Source organism: Heliangelus exortis, chromosome 5 (genome assembly GCF_036169615.1).
Source record: "Heliangelus exortis chromosome 5, bHelExo1.hap1, whole genome shotgun sequence".
Classification (NCBI taxonomy): domain Eukaryota; kingdom Metazoa; phylum Chordata; class Aves; order Apodiformes; family Trochilidae; genus Heliangelus; species Heliangelus exortis.
In genome coordinates, this window is record NC_092426.1 from 21,911,885 (window position 1) to 21,929,390 (window position 17,506).

The window sequence follows — 17,506 nt, forward strand, 5'->3', positions numbered from 1 at the left end:
GGCTTCTTACACTATTTTTTGTTTGCCCGCTTCTTTCTTTCAGTTAGCCAGATCAGGCACCTGAATGGCTTCATTGTTTGAGTTTCCGCTTTTCCTCCTCCACACGTAGTTTTAATTCCTGGATTATTTCAGACCTAAATAAACACTAGACGTGTTTATTATAAATCCAGCAAAACCGATCCGCATCGTTCCTGCCCCGCCATTCCCATAGCAAAGGAGAGGAAAGGCGGAAGGTGGGAAAACGCCGCTCACAGGGGTAGCACTGCCACAGATCGGAGCTTTGTTCCATCGCCACCGTGCAATTTATTTTCCCCTACCAGATTAGATTGATACTGACAACTCGTTCTCTGTGAAGGTGCCACGGCGTGGCGTTTATTTGCATTTACATTGCAGTTCTCTTCATCAATCAGCTTTGCAGAGATCACTGCTGCTGCTGGCCATATTGTTGCTATGCTGACACTTCATCCTAAAGTGCCGTTTGCGTAATGGTACAGTACGTGCCCATGACCAAAGTTTAAATCAAAGTTTAATCATTACGGAAAAACAAACATGTTTCCGCGACTGTGTATCCTGCAAGTAAAAGTAAAGGCAGTTTGGCCGGGTCACAGATACTAATCTCTGCTCTTTTTCTATTCACAAACTATAAAGGGAGTTGACAGCACCTGTAAATGGTTTTGTGAGGCTAGATTATATCTAAGGTGATTATTATTTACACCCACTATAAAAACTGCTCTTGTGAGCCAAGAAGTCTGTCTGTTCCTGTGAGGTGAGTGTTACCAAAAAAGGGCTTTCTTGCAGGAGGATTCAGTGGAGCGAAGAGCCAGGGTGAGGGGCGGTTCAAACTCACAGAGTGCCTCGTCATGTGTTGGGTTTGTATAACCCGGGGACTGGAATAGAGTCGGGATATGCTGCAGTTCTGCATTCCCAGACACTCGGGATGAAGGGGAAAGCCTCAGTTCTCTCCACCTGAGATTTTTAGGCAGGAGCTGACCTTTTCCAACAACCCAGTTCTGCTTCTCTTATGAAAATCAACACGGGGCAGCAGTAAAACGCTGAGAAAAGAATTGACCTTCCAGTATGAATCCTGCAGCCATCACTAAACCACTGGCTGAAAGCAACGACTTTTACTTTGACCAGCTTTTATCTGCCTTACTGGAAGCTTCTCTTTCAAAGCCTCTTCAATGTCCATACTTTATGTGTGAAAATTTTTAAGTGTGAAATCCACTCTCTTTTAGCGCATCTTCTTCAGCCAATTAGCTTCTAGGAGACTCACATAATTCAGACAATTTTCTATCTCTACTCGCTGCTTCTTCAAGCTTCCCCTGAACGAGTCACTTTGTCAGAACTGATTTTCTTACTGTATTTTATCTGCTCCTACCATTTCTGTAACTTCAGCGTATGCATTTCATTAAGCCTTCCCTGTAAAATAATTCCACTCACACACACATCAAATTCGTTTGCCAGCTTAATAGATTATAACCAGGCACACATAAAACGTTTTAGACAACTAAAAATGGAAATGAGACACACTGGCGATTTGGAACGAATTATTTAAAGCAACAATTTTTTGTCGTGTGAGTTTTGGAACGTTATTAACCGAACACAAGGGATCTTTCCTGCTTGGTACTGCACCGCTGCTGGGCGTGTGTGTGTGTGAGTGTACGCGCTTAAGGGAGCCGTGGCACCGCGCCATTGAAACCCCAAGTGCCTTTAAAGCGCAGTGGGAAACCTGTAATGAACGGGGGTTTCGGCGTTTCTAGCAACAAAGGAACCAGGAAGAAGTACTGAAAGAAAGAAATCCATCCAGCACTGCCCAGCTGGGAGAGGCTCCGCATCCAGCGAGCGCTTCCCCCGCTGCGCGCTGCCTGCGCAGGCACCCCGAGCTCGGCGCTGCGCCAGTGACGTGATGCCGGTGGCCGCCCGCGGCGCAACCCGCCGGCTCCCTGCCGAACCGCGGCCGCGCAGTGAGAGTTATGTATTCTTTGGACGCGGGCTGCGATGTACTGACTGCAGCGGGGATACAATCGGGCGGTGCATAGCCCCTCCTTCCTCTGTGCACCGGTGTGGCCGCGGGGGTGGGTAGGGAGCGGGCAAATGTGGGGATCGCCGCCGGGAGAAGGCAGGCTTCGTTTGTTTTACTTGTTTATTTGTTTGGTTGGTTTTTTGGTTTTTCTTTATTTTCTTCCAAGTGAAATGAGTTTTCGGCTTATTTGCATGACCCGAAGTTGTTTGGAGTAATTTGACTGTTAGCAGTGTTATGCAAATGCCAGTAAGCTAAAGGGGGAAATAAATTAGAAAAAAAAAAGGAGAGTGAGCCGTGTGTTCCCATAGCGCCGGGGAAATCCTCTGTCCCTTTGCATTAGCGAGCCGAGATCACAGTGATTACTCACCTGCCTGGCCTCTCCTACACTCTCGAGCAACGCTCAGCAATATCTTTCCCAGCCCAACCTTAAGCACACGGCAAACATGGACGATTTAAACAAATCAAAAGTGGAAGAGCTTCTGATGTAGTCACGGGCTTACAGAAACTGTGTCATTCTGTCACCGGGATCATTGAAAGAGAAACACGAAATCGGATATTACGGCAGGATCCCCCCCATTTGCCTTAGCAGCCAGAGCGCACGGGAATCCCACCAACAGGCTCGGTGGCAGGACGCCGCGCAGTCGTCAAGGAGGCAAAGCGGCGCGATCGGCGGGTTTACCAAATCCTGAAAACGAGACATTTGAACTTAGAACGCCCAGCCAGGGAAAAAAACACGCCACTACACCACCACCCCCCAACATGCTCCCCTCCCGCCCCCCCCATAGCTGTGCATGCGCTTCCCGGCCGCCTGTTCGCGGCGGCGCGGGCTGGGCGGAGGCCGAGGGCGCGATCTGGCGTTCGAGTTTCCAAACATAGCTGGCAGCGCGGGCTGCCCGAGCGCCCCGCCGCGCTCCAGCTGCCGGCCGCGCAGGGGAGGCCGCAGGCAGGGCGCCGGGCATGCGCGCCCGGCGCAACAAGTGGGCTCCGCGCCAGTGTCTGGGGGGAGGGGAGCGGGGGGCGGGCGCTTGGGGTGACGCGGGGCCCCGCCCGGGTGCAGCCGAGCCGAGGCGAGCCGGGAGCGCGGCGCGGAGGAGGGGCGGGGCGGCGCGGCGCGGGGGGAGCGCGGCGCGGCGGAGGGGGCGCGCAGGCACAGGCGGCGGCGCGCAGCACCCCGCGCTTGGACTGCGAGCAGCGGCGAGGATGTGAGTGAGGAGCAGGCGGCGCCGCTCGCCACGCTGCTGCCGCCGCTGTCCCCGGGCCGCTACCGCTCCGCCGGCGCTCGGGGAAGCCGGAGCCGGAACCGGACAGCTCCGTGCGGGTGCCCCCCTTTCGCTCGCGGCGGTGGATCGGCACATTCCGAAGTGTGAGCTCTCGAGGCAGCCTCGGCGGGTGGAAGGTGACCCCCCCATCTTCCTCCGTGCACCTCCGCCTCCTCCCGGAGGAGGAGCAGCAGCAGCGGAGCTAGAGAGAGCAGGGAAAGAGAAGCGGCTAGAAGGCGACCCCCGCCCAGCCCCCCGGAGGAGCAGTAGAAGCGGTTTCCACCCCACCGGGGCATCGGAGGCGCGACCGGCTAGAAGAAACCTTCTCCGTCAGCAGGAGCGAGCCTAAAAGCAGACGATCACCCTGCTGAAAGGGACAACAGGATCAGGTACGGAGAGCCACCCCCCCTGCAGCCCGGGGGGGAAGCCTGAGCCAGCCCCTACCCCGGTGGCAGCGGCAGCAGCTCCCTGGCCAGCAGCACCATGTCCGCCGCTCAGGTGTCGTCGTCCCGGAGACAGTCATGCTACCTGTGCGACCTGCCCCGCATGCCCTGGGCCATGATCTGGGACTTCACGGAGCCCGTCTGTCGGGGCTGCGTCAACTATGAGGGCGCCGACCGTATTGAGTTCGTGATCGAGACGGCCCGGCAGCTGAAGCGGGCGCACGGCTGCTTCCAGGACGGCCGCTCCCCGGGCCCCCCGCCGCCGGTCGGCGTCAAGGCAGTGTCGCTCTCCGCTAAAGAAGCTGCGGCGGCGGCCCAGCAGCAGCTCAACCATGTGGACGCGTCCTCCAAGGCAGCCTCGGCGGGGTTGACCCAGTCCAGCCTGGACCGCTACGGGCTCAGCGCTGCCGCGGCGGAGCAGCGCAGCCGCTTCGAATACCCGCCGCCGCCAGGTAGCCTGGGCAGTAGCCACGGCAGCCGCCTGCCTAACGGGCTGGGGGGACCCAATGGCTTCCCAAAGCCGCCTGAGGACGGGCCGCCGGAGCTGAACCGGCAGAGCCCCAACTCCTCCTCCTCTTCTTCCTCCTCCCGCCGCGGGGCACACGGGGGACTGGTGTCCGGCCTGCCCCCCGGGGCCGCCGGCGCACAGATGAACGTACCCCCCAACCTGCTGCCCCAGACCTTGCTCAACGGGCCCGCCGCCTCCGGCGTGGCGCTGCCCCCGCCGCATGGGGGCCTGAGCGGCCGCGGCGGCGGGGGTCCCCCGGCTCCCTCCGCCTCCTCCCAAGGGGGCACCTGCGGCGGTGGTGCCGGGGGAGGAGGCGGCTCGTCCTCCGAGGCCTGCGGCAAGCGGCCGGGCTCGGTGTCCAGCAGTGACCAAGAGCGGGAGCTGAAGGAGAAGCAGCGCAACGCGGAGGCGCTGGCCGAGCTCAGTGAGAGCTTGCGGAACCGGGCCGAGGAATGGGCCAGCAAGCCCAAGATCGTGCGGGACACGCTGCTCACTCTGGCCGGCTGCACCCCCTACGAGGTGCGCTTCAAGAAGGATCACGCCCTGCTGGGACGCGTCTTTGCCTTCGACGCCGTCTCCAAGCCGGGCATGGACTATGAGCTGAAGCTCTTCATCGAGTACCCGAGCGGCTCCGGCACCGTCTTCTCCAGCGCCTCCGGCGTGGCCAAGCAGATGTACCAGGACTGCATGAAGGACTTCGGCCGCGGCCTGTCCTCGGGCTTCAAGTATCTGGAGTACGAGAAGAAGCACGGCTCTGGTGACTGGCGACTCCTGGGGGACCTCCTGCCCGAGTCCGTGCGCTTCTTCAAGGAGCTGGTTGGTGCCGACATGCTGCCGCAGCCCTACCTGGACGCCAGCTGCCCCATGCTGCCCACGGCGCTGGTGAGTCTCCCGCGGCCGGGGGCTGGGGCCGGCGGGGCGCAGGGCACGGCCGCCGCGTCTAGGGGACCCGGCGGCGGCGGCGGAGGCGGCGGCGGGGCGATGCGCAAGAGGAAAGCCTCTCCCGAGCCCTCGGACTCGGCTGAGGGGGCTCTGAAGCTCAGCGACGAGCAGCAGCGGCAGCAGTGGATGGCCAGCCAGAGCGAAGCGCTCAAGCTCACCATGTCGGCCGGGGGCTTTGGGACGGTGCACGGCGGGGGACCCCCGCCGCCGCCACCACCACCCCTCGGGCCTCACTCCAACCGGACCACGCCGCCCGAGTCCGCCCCCCAGAACGGACAGTCCCCCATGGCCGCGCTCATGTCGGTGGCCGACACGCTGGGCAATGCCCACTCGCCTAAGGACGGCAGCTCGGTGCACTCCACCACGTCCACCCGCAGGAACAGCAGCAGCCCTGTGTCGCCGGCCTCGGTGCCGGGCCAGCGCCGCCTGGCTTCCCGCAACGGGGACATGAACCTGCAAGTGGCCCCTCCTCCCCCCAGCGCCCACCCCGCCATGGACCAAGTGCACCCCCAAAACATTCCGGACTCCCCCATGGCCAACAGTGGGCCCCTGTGCTGCACCATTTGCCACGAACGCTTGGAGGACACCCACTTTGTTCAGTGCCCCTCTGTGCCCAGCCACAAGTTCTGCTTCCCTTGTTCCAGAGAGAGTATCAAGGCCCAAGGGGCGACTGGAGAAGTCTACTGCCCCAGCGGAGAGAAATGCCCCCTAGTCGGTTCCAATGTGCCTTGGGCATTTATGCAGGGCGAGATCGCGACCATTTTAGCTGGGGACGTTAAAGTGAAAAAGGAGAGAGACCCTTGAGTAGGAAATCCAATCCCTTCAGACTCCTGAAGATGTAGAATTGTGAATATAACAAACTGCAAAAGTTAGTCTTATGTATAGACATTATTTTCGTCGTATGTTTCTATATTTTGAAACAAAGGTATGTACTCTTCTTCATTTGAAGGATAGAGCTGGTTTTTGTTAAACAGAATATAATATTGTTTGGTTACCACATAATACCTGTTCTCATTTCTTTGGCAGTGTGTTGGCTAGGTACAAAGTTAATAGCCCTTAGCGATTACCTGCTGCTGGTGTGTATTTTTGTAAATGTATGCACTTCTCTGAAAGAAGACGAAAAACACAAAAGACAAAAAAAAATTTTTTTTTTTTTGCCAAGGCCAGTGTTGATGCCTAAAAAATTGCTACAAAAATGGTGACAGCTTATGTTTTACAAGCCCTGAGTGTTAGTCCTTCACTTTATTTTTTTTGTTTTTTGTTTTTTTTTTTTGTTTGTTTGCAAAACGGTGGGGTGGCTCTGGGGGGAGGGTGTTTTTCGTTGCAAGTTTGTAAGGAAAATGTTTCAGTTTGTTTCTATTGATCTGAACGTTTTTAATCTTCATGTGTTTTTTGTTTTTGCTTTTATTGATGCACGGATGCTTTTGAACAGTAGAGCAAAATGCTGTACATGAAAAACATGCTCTGTTTGTCCTTTATACATTTCTGTAGTTAACAGAACACTGTAATGTGCCTTGGAGCTTAGTAAATTGTAATAAATTCAATTGATATTAATACTTCTGGAGAAGCTAGTTTTATTTTTCACAGAGCTTAGGCAGCATGCGCAAACCGTGTTGCCTTTTTAGAAGTCTCCATTATACCAAGAGCCTGAAGTTCATTGTGATAATTGTGCCACTTGTACACACATATTTTCACATATGTAGTAAGATGATGATGTTGATGGTGTTATCAAACTTATCTAAATCTTGGCACTGTGCCTATTTACATTTCACCTTTAATGTTGCAGTAACAGTTGCTGACTAAGCATTTTCTATTTACTGTTTCGGCATCTCATTTCCTCCTCCTCTCCCCCCCCCCAGCTCTCCAGCTGCAAGCAGCAACACAGGATGCATCCATTGCCTGTGCAATTTAATAAGACTTGAGATTTGAAACGAAGCCCTCTTCCATGCAAAATGCACAGCATCACGTGGTTAGCAGTTCTGGTTGATTTTCAGACCTCATCAAAACTCAACATAGCTTCTCGGTAAGGCAGGACTGTAGCTGAGCAAGGCGCAAAAAAAGGTAGCATGGAGTAACAGCTTCTGCAGTTGGTTATACAGCTGGTGGGTAGCTGCCCCATTTAGGCAATGCCTTTTCATAACTGAGTTGGCAAACAGTTCAGGGCTGTGTTGTGTTTTCACGTGAGGAAGTTTCCTTAAAGCACTGAAGGAAAGTGCCTTCCTTCTGGCAATGAGCATGTGAGAATCTTTGTCTAATTAAGTATTTTATGTGGTACTGGTGTTTTCTAGAGACTGGGGAGCAGTGCAATAGCTGTTAGGTGACCAACAGTCAAAAGTAAATACAAAGGCCTCACACTAGCTAGAAAATGCAAACAAACCTAATGTGAACTTTGTCCTTTCCAGTGAGGCAAATGGAGGAAAGATAGAAAACCTGAAACAAAAACAAGCAGTGCAGAAATACAGTGACCAGCAGAATGCAGAGCTGTTCCAAATGCAACAGAATCATAAGCTCTGAGTTTTAATGATTGTTAAGGATCCACACACCCCAAAATCCTGTAGCTGTATAAAGAGGTACTTTTTATAAGAGTCTGGATGGCATTTTCTATCTGATTGCTCTTAAGAAGACATTTTTCATTTGTATTCCTGGTGGAAAGGGTGGTAGGAGCCTTGAGACTAAATGTTTAGTGTGCCTATGGATCTTTGCTCTCTTGTGTAGGAGCATTCTTGGGCTCTTTTGGGTGGGGGTGGGTTCTGTTTCAGGATTCAGTCTTTGGCATCACTGTATCTGTCATTTCAGACATGACTTTATGTATATTTTTTTTTCTGCCAAGTCATATATTTCTGTTTAAAAATCTCAGAACATGCTGTTCTTATGTACTGAATTGGATGGAATAGTGCACAAAAAGAATGTTTTGAGTTAATTATTAGAACCCAATCTATATGTTTTGAGTTAATTATTGGATATGACCTGTAAGGTTTTTAGTGTATTGATTTGTATGGATCCTATTTTCAATTGTTTCTAAGCATGCAGTTCCCACACAGCAGTTTATTTATAAATCATGAGATAAGGGAACTAAACATTGTGAGCTCATGAGTGGCAGAGAAGAAGATTGTACACATGGATGAAATTGTAGTTTAAATCTAAGTAGGGAAGAAGTAATATTCATGTGTAAACAGGACCGCTCCTGTAATCTTGAAATCAGTCATCGGTAGCTGGAGTTAGAGCCCCATTTGATGTATTTCTTTAATTGCAGAGCATTTTCTCTTGTTAGTCAGAATTTAGGAAACTGAAGTCTGCTTATGAGACTCATCAATATGATTTTTAGATGGTAAAGGAAAGCTAAGGGGCAGTAGATATAGGTAGAAAATAAACTTGAATTGTAAAACTGTAGTTAATTAAAGTTAACCGTAGCTAAGGGGCATTTGTTGTATGGAGTTTTTTGTAACCATGTGACCTTTTCTTCTACTGTGGCTCATTAAGCAGCCAGTCTGGGCATATTAGCCAGCATTTCTTTGAACCCACTCTGTGGGTTTTTCTCTTTCTGAAGATGTCCAAAGCTGACAAACAAGCTGTAACCTTTTTTTGAGAGGGAGAAGAGAGCTGCTAAGCAAGTCTCATGTAGAGATTCAGCTGATTTCTGAATACTCCCCTCCCCCACATTTGCCAGTTATTTAAGGTAAAGCCCAATGTTTGCTTGAATAAATCTTGTAAGTGAATTTATTTGTCCAGGTGGTCATTTGTTGTGTTCTCATTCCTCTTGTAATGGGAAAGTATTTAAATGGTTTATTTTCCCAAGGAGAGTTGGTTTTTTTTTTTGTTTGTTTGGAGTTTTTAATTTTTTTCCAGCTAGATTATTCTCGACATTTCTTTTTAATAGCCTTGTAGCCTATTTTCTAAGAAATGGGTTAGAACATGTGTGTCACTGGATGTTTGTTTTTTAAGCATTGGCAGCTCTGTGTGAGTTGGAGATGGAAATGTTTGTGCGGTGAAGAGATGCTATGTCCATTTGGGGAAAATACTACACAGTTCCATTGGGAGCTCAAGTTCACTAATGCTAACTATGTTTAGTACAAACCTTGTTATCTTTTTTATTTGCTTAGCAATGTTGTGCATATGGGCATGCTTCCCCCTCCCCCCCTCTCTCCCTCCTCTTTAACATTTGAGCTCCAAACTAGTCAAGACTAACATTGTTTTGAAACTGCAATCTCTTCAAATAGGCTGGCTGCCAGCATAGCTTTGCGGAGCTGCAGCAGTCACTGGAAAAAGGGTTGTCTGCTTCTTTATACGTTTTGCAAGCTGAGTTTTTCTTCCCCTCAAGGGAAAGGGCTTTGTCTCCTCAGAGCTCTCAGGTTCCCAGCATACTATGCTGTAGTTTCTCTGCAGTTTTCCTCTTCCCTAGATCTTGCTTTTTTTTTTTTTTTTTTTTTTTTTTTTTTTTTTTTTGTTGTTGTTGTGGTATGCAGCCGTTCTCCATTCATAGAAGGATGGTTTGTGTAGTGCATTAGCAGCCTATTTCTCTGCCAAAGTGACACATCCTCTAGATTTGCAGCAGAGTACTGAACTGTCACTGTAATGCTGACTCTGGTAAGGCTATTCTTGAAGCAAGAACAGCTTCCCCCTTGGCGTTCAGCCATCAGAATCCATTACAGCATGCATTTTCCGCCCAAAACATAACTCTGTACCTACATAGTTGTCCTTACAACCTGGAAGACGCAGAGGACACTGTTATACCCTCCTGTATAGAGATAGGCACTGCTGTCTTTATTTTCGAAGTGTCTGAAAACCGTCTGATTGTTTCAGCCCCTGCCTTAAAACCTATGATGCAGTTGGGGAATGGGAATGCCTTTGACGATGGGGTAATTGGAAAAAAACTGCAGACAAGGTCTTTTTCCCTGGTGTGTGTCTTTAAAGGATTAGGTGTGTATGCACCGAGTGAGGCTGCTACTGGGCTCCTCCGAGGAACTAGCCAGACATTTCCCTCTCCACGTGTTCGCCACAGGGCAACCCAGCCCCATGCTGCCAGCCCTGAGTGGGAGGCTCTGCGGGAACGCGGTTCTTCTCCCTGGGAACGGGCTTTTTACCTCCGTGAGAAGAAACACGGGACATTACGTGTCATTTCAAGTTTCTGACAGCAGACCCACTCTCTCAGCCATTCAGGGAGCTGTAGAGTGAAAAGCAGAAGGGAGCAGTTAGAGATGTGAATGGGAGGGGGAGGATGCTCGTCACCGGTCTGTCCGGCCAGTACAGTCCCTGACTGGTTGGACTGGCTTTGCTGCTTGGGGCGAGGTAGGTTCAAGATTGCACAGTCCCGACTACTGTGCATGGCTCTACGAAATGAACCCAGCTGGTATCAGCATGTGTTGCTGACGGTGGCTGCAGCTACCCTGAAGTGTCCTTCTCTCTCCCCTCTCACTGACACACAGCCCTGCCTGCTGCTGGGCTGAGATCGCATTCCCCTCGCTGCTGTGTGCCGTGCCTTCCCGATGCGCCCTTGTAAGGTTATTTGGAGGCGGTGGGAGCAGGAGGTGAGGAAGGTCAAGCTCCTTAGGTTTCAGCTGATTTGGCATCCGCTCACAGCCCTCCCCCCGCAGCCTTGCGCTCGCTGGTGCTTTTATGACCCTTTGCAAAGAAACAAAGATGTGAGCTGCTGTCGAATAGCAACTTATTTTCAGGAAAACACCCTCTTCCGATCAGCTCTAATAGCGAAAAGGCTTTGTTGGTTTTTTTTCTTGTCCCCGAAGAGAGCCATAATTGGGAGCTGCCACTTTCTTTCCGGCTAGCATTGCTCTCCCATCAGTACTGGGTGTGCCAGGGCGACCGGCTCCCCCGAGCTTGCTTCACTGGGGTCTTTTACTCTATTCTTTCGGCCACCGGGAAGTCCCTTTGCTTTGTTAAGTGCTAAGCCTGAGCAGCCCCACGGCAGCACGGAGCGGCTTGACACGGTAGTTCAGGCAGGGACTGGGAGGAGACGAGCCGAACCGACCTGGGCCGAACCGACCCGGGCCGGGCCGGGGGCACCGGGCCACGACGGCACGTAATTGCCGCTGGCCTGGGCTAGGCCTAGACGGCCATGTGATCTGCCTGCCCGCCTGCCTGACTCTGCGCAGAGGCTGGGAATGGGGACATGAAACATGTCTGTGCAGCTTCAAGGAGCCGAACAGAATTCCCCACTGTCATCATCCTCCTCCCCTCCCTCCCTTCAGGCTGCCAGAGGGGAGGGCTGATTACAGCTCCGCTATTGTTCAAGTAACCTACAAATGGGTTTTCATGGAGGCAGGTTGGGAGGGGCGGAGGGGTGGGATTTATTAGCAGCAGCTAAATTCGTCGGGATTACTATTAGGCTGAGAGCTTCTCAATGGGCATGATCCCTGGGTGAGCGGTGGGGTGGAGGGGAGGGACTGGAAAGCTCCTTTTCTGCAAATAGGTGAAGGGGCGGCTGGCTCCTGCCGGGGAGGGGAGGCAGGCAGGCTGCAGCTGGCTGGGACGGCGCTTCACCTCGGTTTAAACTGTAACCCTCTATTCTGAGCACGCAGCTCCTGGCAGCGCCGCTCATACCAAAGCCTTGAGTCAGGGTTATCTGCATGCTGGGTAATAAGCAGCGTCACCAGAGGAATGTGCAGAGAAAGCAGCCATGCTGCTGCAAGCCTCCGCTCGCTCCTCAGGCAAACCACTGATTTAGCAGCCTGCTTCTGCCTCGAGGCAGCCGAAAACTGGTAAGGGGTTAGGGACTTCTACTGGGGGGGAGCATCCCCAAGTCGGTGTTGAAGCCAGAACAGCGTTTTACCCATCTGTAAGTGAGTGCTTTTATTCAAAGCTGGCTGGGACGTTGCTAACCGTAATTGAGGGCTGTGCCCAGAAAAGGGCGAAGTTACTTTTCAAGTCACTACGTTAGTTTATCTGTTTTCCAGACGGGGAATCTGAAGTGTTTTAGCCAAGGTCACACGGCAAGCAACTGTCAAAACGAGAGAGACCATGGCCCCAACACACTGGCCTCCCTTCCTCTGGGATAAAAGCATGTTGTTAAAACTGTGTACAGCTGAACTCGAAAACACTTCCGTGATACAGGTGTCTGGGAACAGCAACCTCGAGTGCCAGACCATTTGCCTGTATTGTGTCCTTCACTCAGATAGATAGCTCCAAGGCTGGAGGCTGTTGCTGTTCTTGCTGATGCAACATACCAAGGGCTGGGGTGAAGGAGAGTGCATACCTGTGTGTCAGAGGTAGGAGCTCCCCTTTGGCTATGGTGGAAAACAGTACATCCAAATCAAAGACAGGAGGGGATTGCTTTGAATTGCTGTATTCTGGACCTATCTGAGGCAATCTTACTCTTCACTGCACATTATCACACTAATAAGAGACAAGATCATAGCATAGCCCAGGTTTTCATTTGAACATGTCCAGGCTGGCAGACAGCTGGGGTAAGGACAACATGCTTTTGTAGGTTTGATTTGTTTCAGAGCTAGGGGCAGAACTAGGAATGAGGAAGCCTGAATATCTGGTCTGCTACTGAAAAATACACGCCACTGAATTGAACATATTGCAGGCTTATTTGATCTAGCTTAATATGCTCAATATTTTCTTTTAGAACTCTCTTACTTAGTGTCTGTAACTTCTGTAAAATTAAAAGTTACAAATATCTAGGATTAAACAACTGAAAGAGCTCTCATCTTCCTGCAGCAGTAAATTTTGGAGTATTTTTTATTAATTGCTCGGTGTTGTTGATGTGCTTGACTCCCCGGTACATGTAAAAATAATTCCTCCCTGAAGAACTCAGGCTGCTTTGATAAGAAAGGCCAGTTGGCACATCTATTTTATCCCACCTTCTTCAGTGAAAGATTATGCCATGTATCTTATCAAAAGGATGCAGCCTTTCAAGAGCTGTACCTTTGTAAGTATATATACTGTATTTTGGCAAACATTTGCTGTGGTTTTGAGTGGTTCTCTCTCTACTCACACACACCATGTTTACACCACAGTAAACTCTTCTGTTCATCCAACTGTATTCATTTTTCTGTGGTCATTGCATCATTTCTGCTGGAGGGAAGGCAGCAAGAGGTGCAGCCATCAGGCACAGTATCAGTTGTGTTATCCGTGGACATCTAGTTTTGTTGTGCTAACAAGGACCTGCAGCCTTCATCAGTCAGCATCCTTGGTTGAATGCCTAGTGGCTTGTGTGACCAGGAAAATACCAGGAAATGATGCAGAAATTCTCATGCTCTTGTCTACCTGTATCTCTTCATGTTAGAAGGGACAACAGCATTTCATGAGAACTGCACTGCACTTGCTTAATACAAAGAGCAGCTCCTTTCAGCTTTTTGCATGATTAGTTGCAGCTCTCTGCCTGGATCTCCCTTGGTCTGATAGCTGGATTTTTACAGTACTGTGTTGTACATATTTTGCAAGTTACAGCTTGAAACTTCCTCCTTGCAAAAGGCTCTGTCACTTGAAGGAACCCCACCCTTCTCTCCCTTGAAGATGTGCAATCCCAGGCTGTGTTTGAGCATGCCTGGGGAGGCAGGTGCAGCCTGGCTGGATCCTCAACATTACCTACAAATAAACACTGCTTAAACAAATTGGACTAATAACATTCAAGATTCAAGTAATAATCAGGACAGGTTTTGCTCTGCAGTCTTCATTCCATGCTTTTCCCATCCTGTCTCCCTCTGAGTTATAATACATAATATATGACATGATCACGTTGCTATGGAAATAAATTACCCCATAACATCTATAGAACTGTATAACAATAACAGTTGTTAATAGCACCTTTGTTGAAAACAACATCAGTTTTAAGTCACTTAAAAAAACCCTGCATTTCCTTCCTGCTGGTGCAAATAAGGAGTTACATAAAATTAAAAATTTATTTTCTAATATGTTAAGGAAAAATATCCTTCCAGCACAGAGGCTGCAAATACTGTTGTATCTTTCCTCATTTGCTCTCATTTCCTCTGTCTTTCAGCCCAGAAAAGATGGCAAATGCTTAAAGCCAGTACAAAGTTTTCAAACCTCAGGACCAAGGGACCATACCAGGGGAAGGTTATTTCTCTGCTCAAAGCAGGCCCTTTCTGGGCCTCATATCTCAGTCCAAGTCTGTGGGAACTGTAGGCTGTTACCTGGGCCACACAGTTTTCTCCTCAGATGAGCTCTTTGTTGAGTCACTTGATTTCTTCCCAGCCCTATGAGAGTCTCCATGTTACTTGCTGCAAACATTTAAAGGATCAGTCCATAGCAGCACACACACAAGTACCTACAGGGTCTTGTCCAAGCTAGTTCTATGGTTTGGTGGGGACCTACATCATTACCACCCAGACTTTTCAGTGATCTTCCATTTAAGGGTTGTCAAATCTGCCTGCGGATACACCAGCTTTTCTTGATGCTTAGAGATGTCTGAGCCTGGGCAGCTCTTTTTACTACATTTCTTAAGCCTTTTTAGCTGTTGTTTCCTCAGGAAGCATGGCAATGTAGTCACCAGACTTCCCTTGATTTTTCATTTAGGCAACAGTGCAGTTCCCACACAATTGAGACCATTTGGTCTGAATTCCACATTTTACCTCTCACTTGACACTTGAGACTTTCTCTGCCTGCCTGATGCAGAAAGGTACTGCGTTGAACAGAGACTTCCACCCATGGCTGAAATGACACACGATACATACCTATACATGCAGATCACATATCAATATATGCTCCTATGAACAATCCATTCATATGCACAAGTTTTCATGCCAGCTGCGTATTACTGGTATTTCCCTGCTCTGCTCTACCTGAGAGCTGATGAAGGGCTAATAATTATTCTAAAGCTTTTTGGCAAGTTACAGATCTTCTTTGCCTTTTGTATCAGAATACTGTAGCCTGCCACAGGAATTCAGTCCCTCACCTTTTGCTCCCTGAGCAGAGGTGTGCCCAGAGTGGCAGTAATTTAAGCTCCAGCAGCAGATCCTCTGGGTGTCCTTCCAAGGCTACCATTCTCAGCTCTGAACATGCAGGTAGTGATGTTCCCTGGCTGTTTGGTTGCTATAAATGAGCACATTCCCCATGAATGTAATGCAGCCTGTTGACAGTGTTGTCTCTGGAGCCATTTTCATCTTGACCAGAACAAGAGTCAGGTAGCTCAACATTCTCTGTAGTGCATGGCCTGCTCTTATTGGAAAAAGGTGCTGTGTAGCTACTCAATTTTAGCACTCCACACCAGCAGCATTAGGCATGCAGAGATGCAGATGGGCATTTGAAGGTAATGTTTTAGCTCCATCAGCACAGAACTAAGCTGGCCCAAGCTGCCCCCTCTGTCAGTCCACCAGTACTCCCTAGACTCCGTATCTGCATACAGCGCAGCAATCTCTTCTGCTGAGATACAAGCTGCAGTTCCTGTTGCTTTTGTTGACTCTGCAGGAGCAGTACCTGGTCTGCTGATGGTTTTTCATCTGCAGATAAACAACATTTCTGCCTTTCCCCCTCGCAACAGAAGAATCCATTGAGATAGAGACTCCTATTGGTTTTGCCATTATCTTTTATGTAGCTGCTCTAATTTTCTCTTAGTGATACGAGTCCATTTGCCTGTTAACATGCTTCACAGTCCACGAGCTTCTGGCTTACTTTCCTCCAGGATTATTCCGTGTCAGGGTCCCAAGTCTATTCATTTAGCAGTTTGTCCCTGTTCAAGCACATAGTTAGAGAGGCCTGTTTGCCACAGTGAGGCAAATCACACAGACTCACACATTTCATTTGCTCCCACTAGTAAGTCCTTTCTGTAATTCTTTTGGATCCTTCCCTGCTGTGTCCAAGAGCCTTACATAGCTGGTTTGCTTCAGGTCCGTGGGTCCTTTGGCAGGTTACACTTAGCAGTTTGTTTGCAAATACATCAAAAATGCTTTGTATGTGGTGTAAGCATATCCTAGAAAATGCTTTTTTCCTCTTTGGAAATCTGTGAAGTTAAACTAGACATGTGTGATGAACATGAACAATGAGAGGCCCTAAATTCTTTCTAAGTATCATTGCTTATTTGAAAATGTGATAGATGTTAGAATTAGAATGGAGTACACCTTACTTGGGACAGAGAACTACTGTTGTTTTTTACCTTCACAGCCTGAAATATGTATCAGTTACAGGTCCACTTACTTACATACCCTGCATGTATTTCCAGCGCCTCTTAAAAATTCCTGAGTTTACAAAGGTGGTGCTGACTTCTGACTGTATTTTTTTCCTCATAGAAATGAAATTGCTGAGTGTGGGAAGGGATGGTTGCTGTCAGGAAAGATCAAGAAACAGAAATGTACCCCTTTTGGGACATGTGTCAAAGAGATCTGGAGACCCTTAGCCTGAAACAGAGAATGAAGTAAGAACAAGTGCCAGAGGCAAAGGCAGGAAAGCAAAACTAGACGAACTCTAGCCTTCAGCAGGCAGGGATGAAAAAGAGATGGAGACATCTCAGAGCTTTCTGGTTTAAAATGCTGGGGAGATGCTCTGAAGTTGTGATAGTTGGACAAATAAGAGCCACGTGGTTGCACACCTCTGAGCAGCAAAACTTTGCAGAGCAGCAAAGGCACTGGAAGTAAAATAAATAAGATAGTTGGCCATGAGGTCAACTAATGGTCATGAGGTGAAGAGCCCTCATTACCAATTAATCAATGGATAAGAAATAGTGAGAAGTTCCTGAAATGAGTATCAACAGATATGTCAAGGATGTCACAAGATGACGGTTCTTAAGTGTGGATCTTGTCAAATATCTTGATGGTCTTTATTAGAACACAAAGGTGTGGTCTTTTCAGAAATGCTTACACTTTAAATACTAAAGGAGGAAGAGTAAGAGGGGATGTTGAAAAGTTTGAAAGTGCTGTTTGAACATAAAAAAATAAACCAGTAGGAATTGGCATGCTGCTGGTAGGTGGAAGAGCCAGATAGCAGCAGGTGAAATTTATGGCATGTGCAGTTACACACACTGTGAAGAAACCATTTTCCTCAGCATTTTGCCTAGTTTTTAATTAAAGGTCCAGCAGACCAGAATATTTTGAGGAAGACCTGATTGCCACTGGATAACTTACAGGAACCTCACCTCTGTAAAGTGGGCATATTTGATCAGAAAGCAAATACCAGGATGCAGCAGGAATAAAATGATGAATGCTATGTGGAGCTTTGTACTGCCATTAGAGGACAAGATCTTCTGCCCTTATCTGAAAGAGTATCAGTGACCCCATCTTAAAAATGAAAATGAACCACTTAAAGGGGTTTGGAGATAAGCCCATGAGAACAGTTAGAGACATGCAAAAATGTCTCCACACCACACCAGAAGTGCAGTAATTGTTTATTTATTCTACAGCTAAATCCCTTTAGTATGCAT

At 49.2% G+C, this 17,506-nt stretch overlaps 2 protein-coding genes across 3 annotated transcripts in view; both read left to right on the forward strand.

Moving 5' to 3' along the window:
* ANGEL1 (angel homolog 1) overlaps positions 1 to 17,506 on the forward strand; it is a 190,239-nt gene that overhangs the window by 50,560 nt on the left and 122,173 nt on the right. The gene's annotated exons all lie outside the window — the stretch shown is intronic.
* IRF2BPL (interferon regulatory factor 2 binding protein like) lies at positions 3,104 to 6,729 on the forward strand. Of its 2 annotated transcripts, XM_071745906.1 has the most exons (2): positions 3,104 to 3,671; positions 3,781 to 6,729. In XM_071745906.1, exon 2 carries the CDS (start codon positions 3,829 to 3,831, stop codon positions 5,977 to 5,979), a length of 2,151 nt encoding a protein of 716 aa, XP_071602007.1. In that variant the 5' UTR covers positions 3,104 to 3,671; positions 3,781 to 3,828; the 3' UTR covers positions 5,980 to 6,729. The 2 variants fall into 2 exon arrangements, with proteins under 2 accessions (XP_071602007.1, XP_071602006.1); XM_071745905.1 differs by having other exon boundaries at positions 3,104 to 6,729.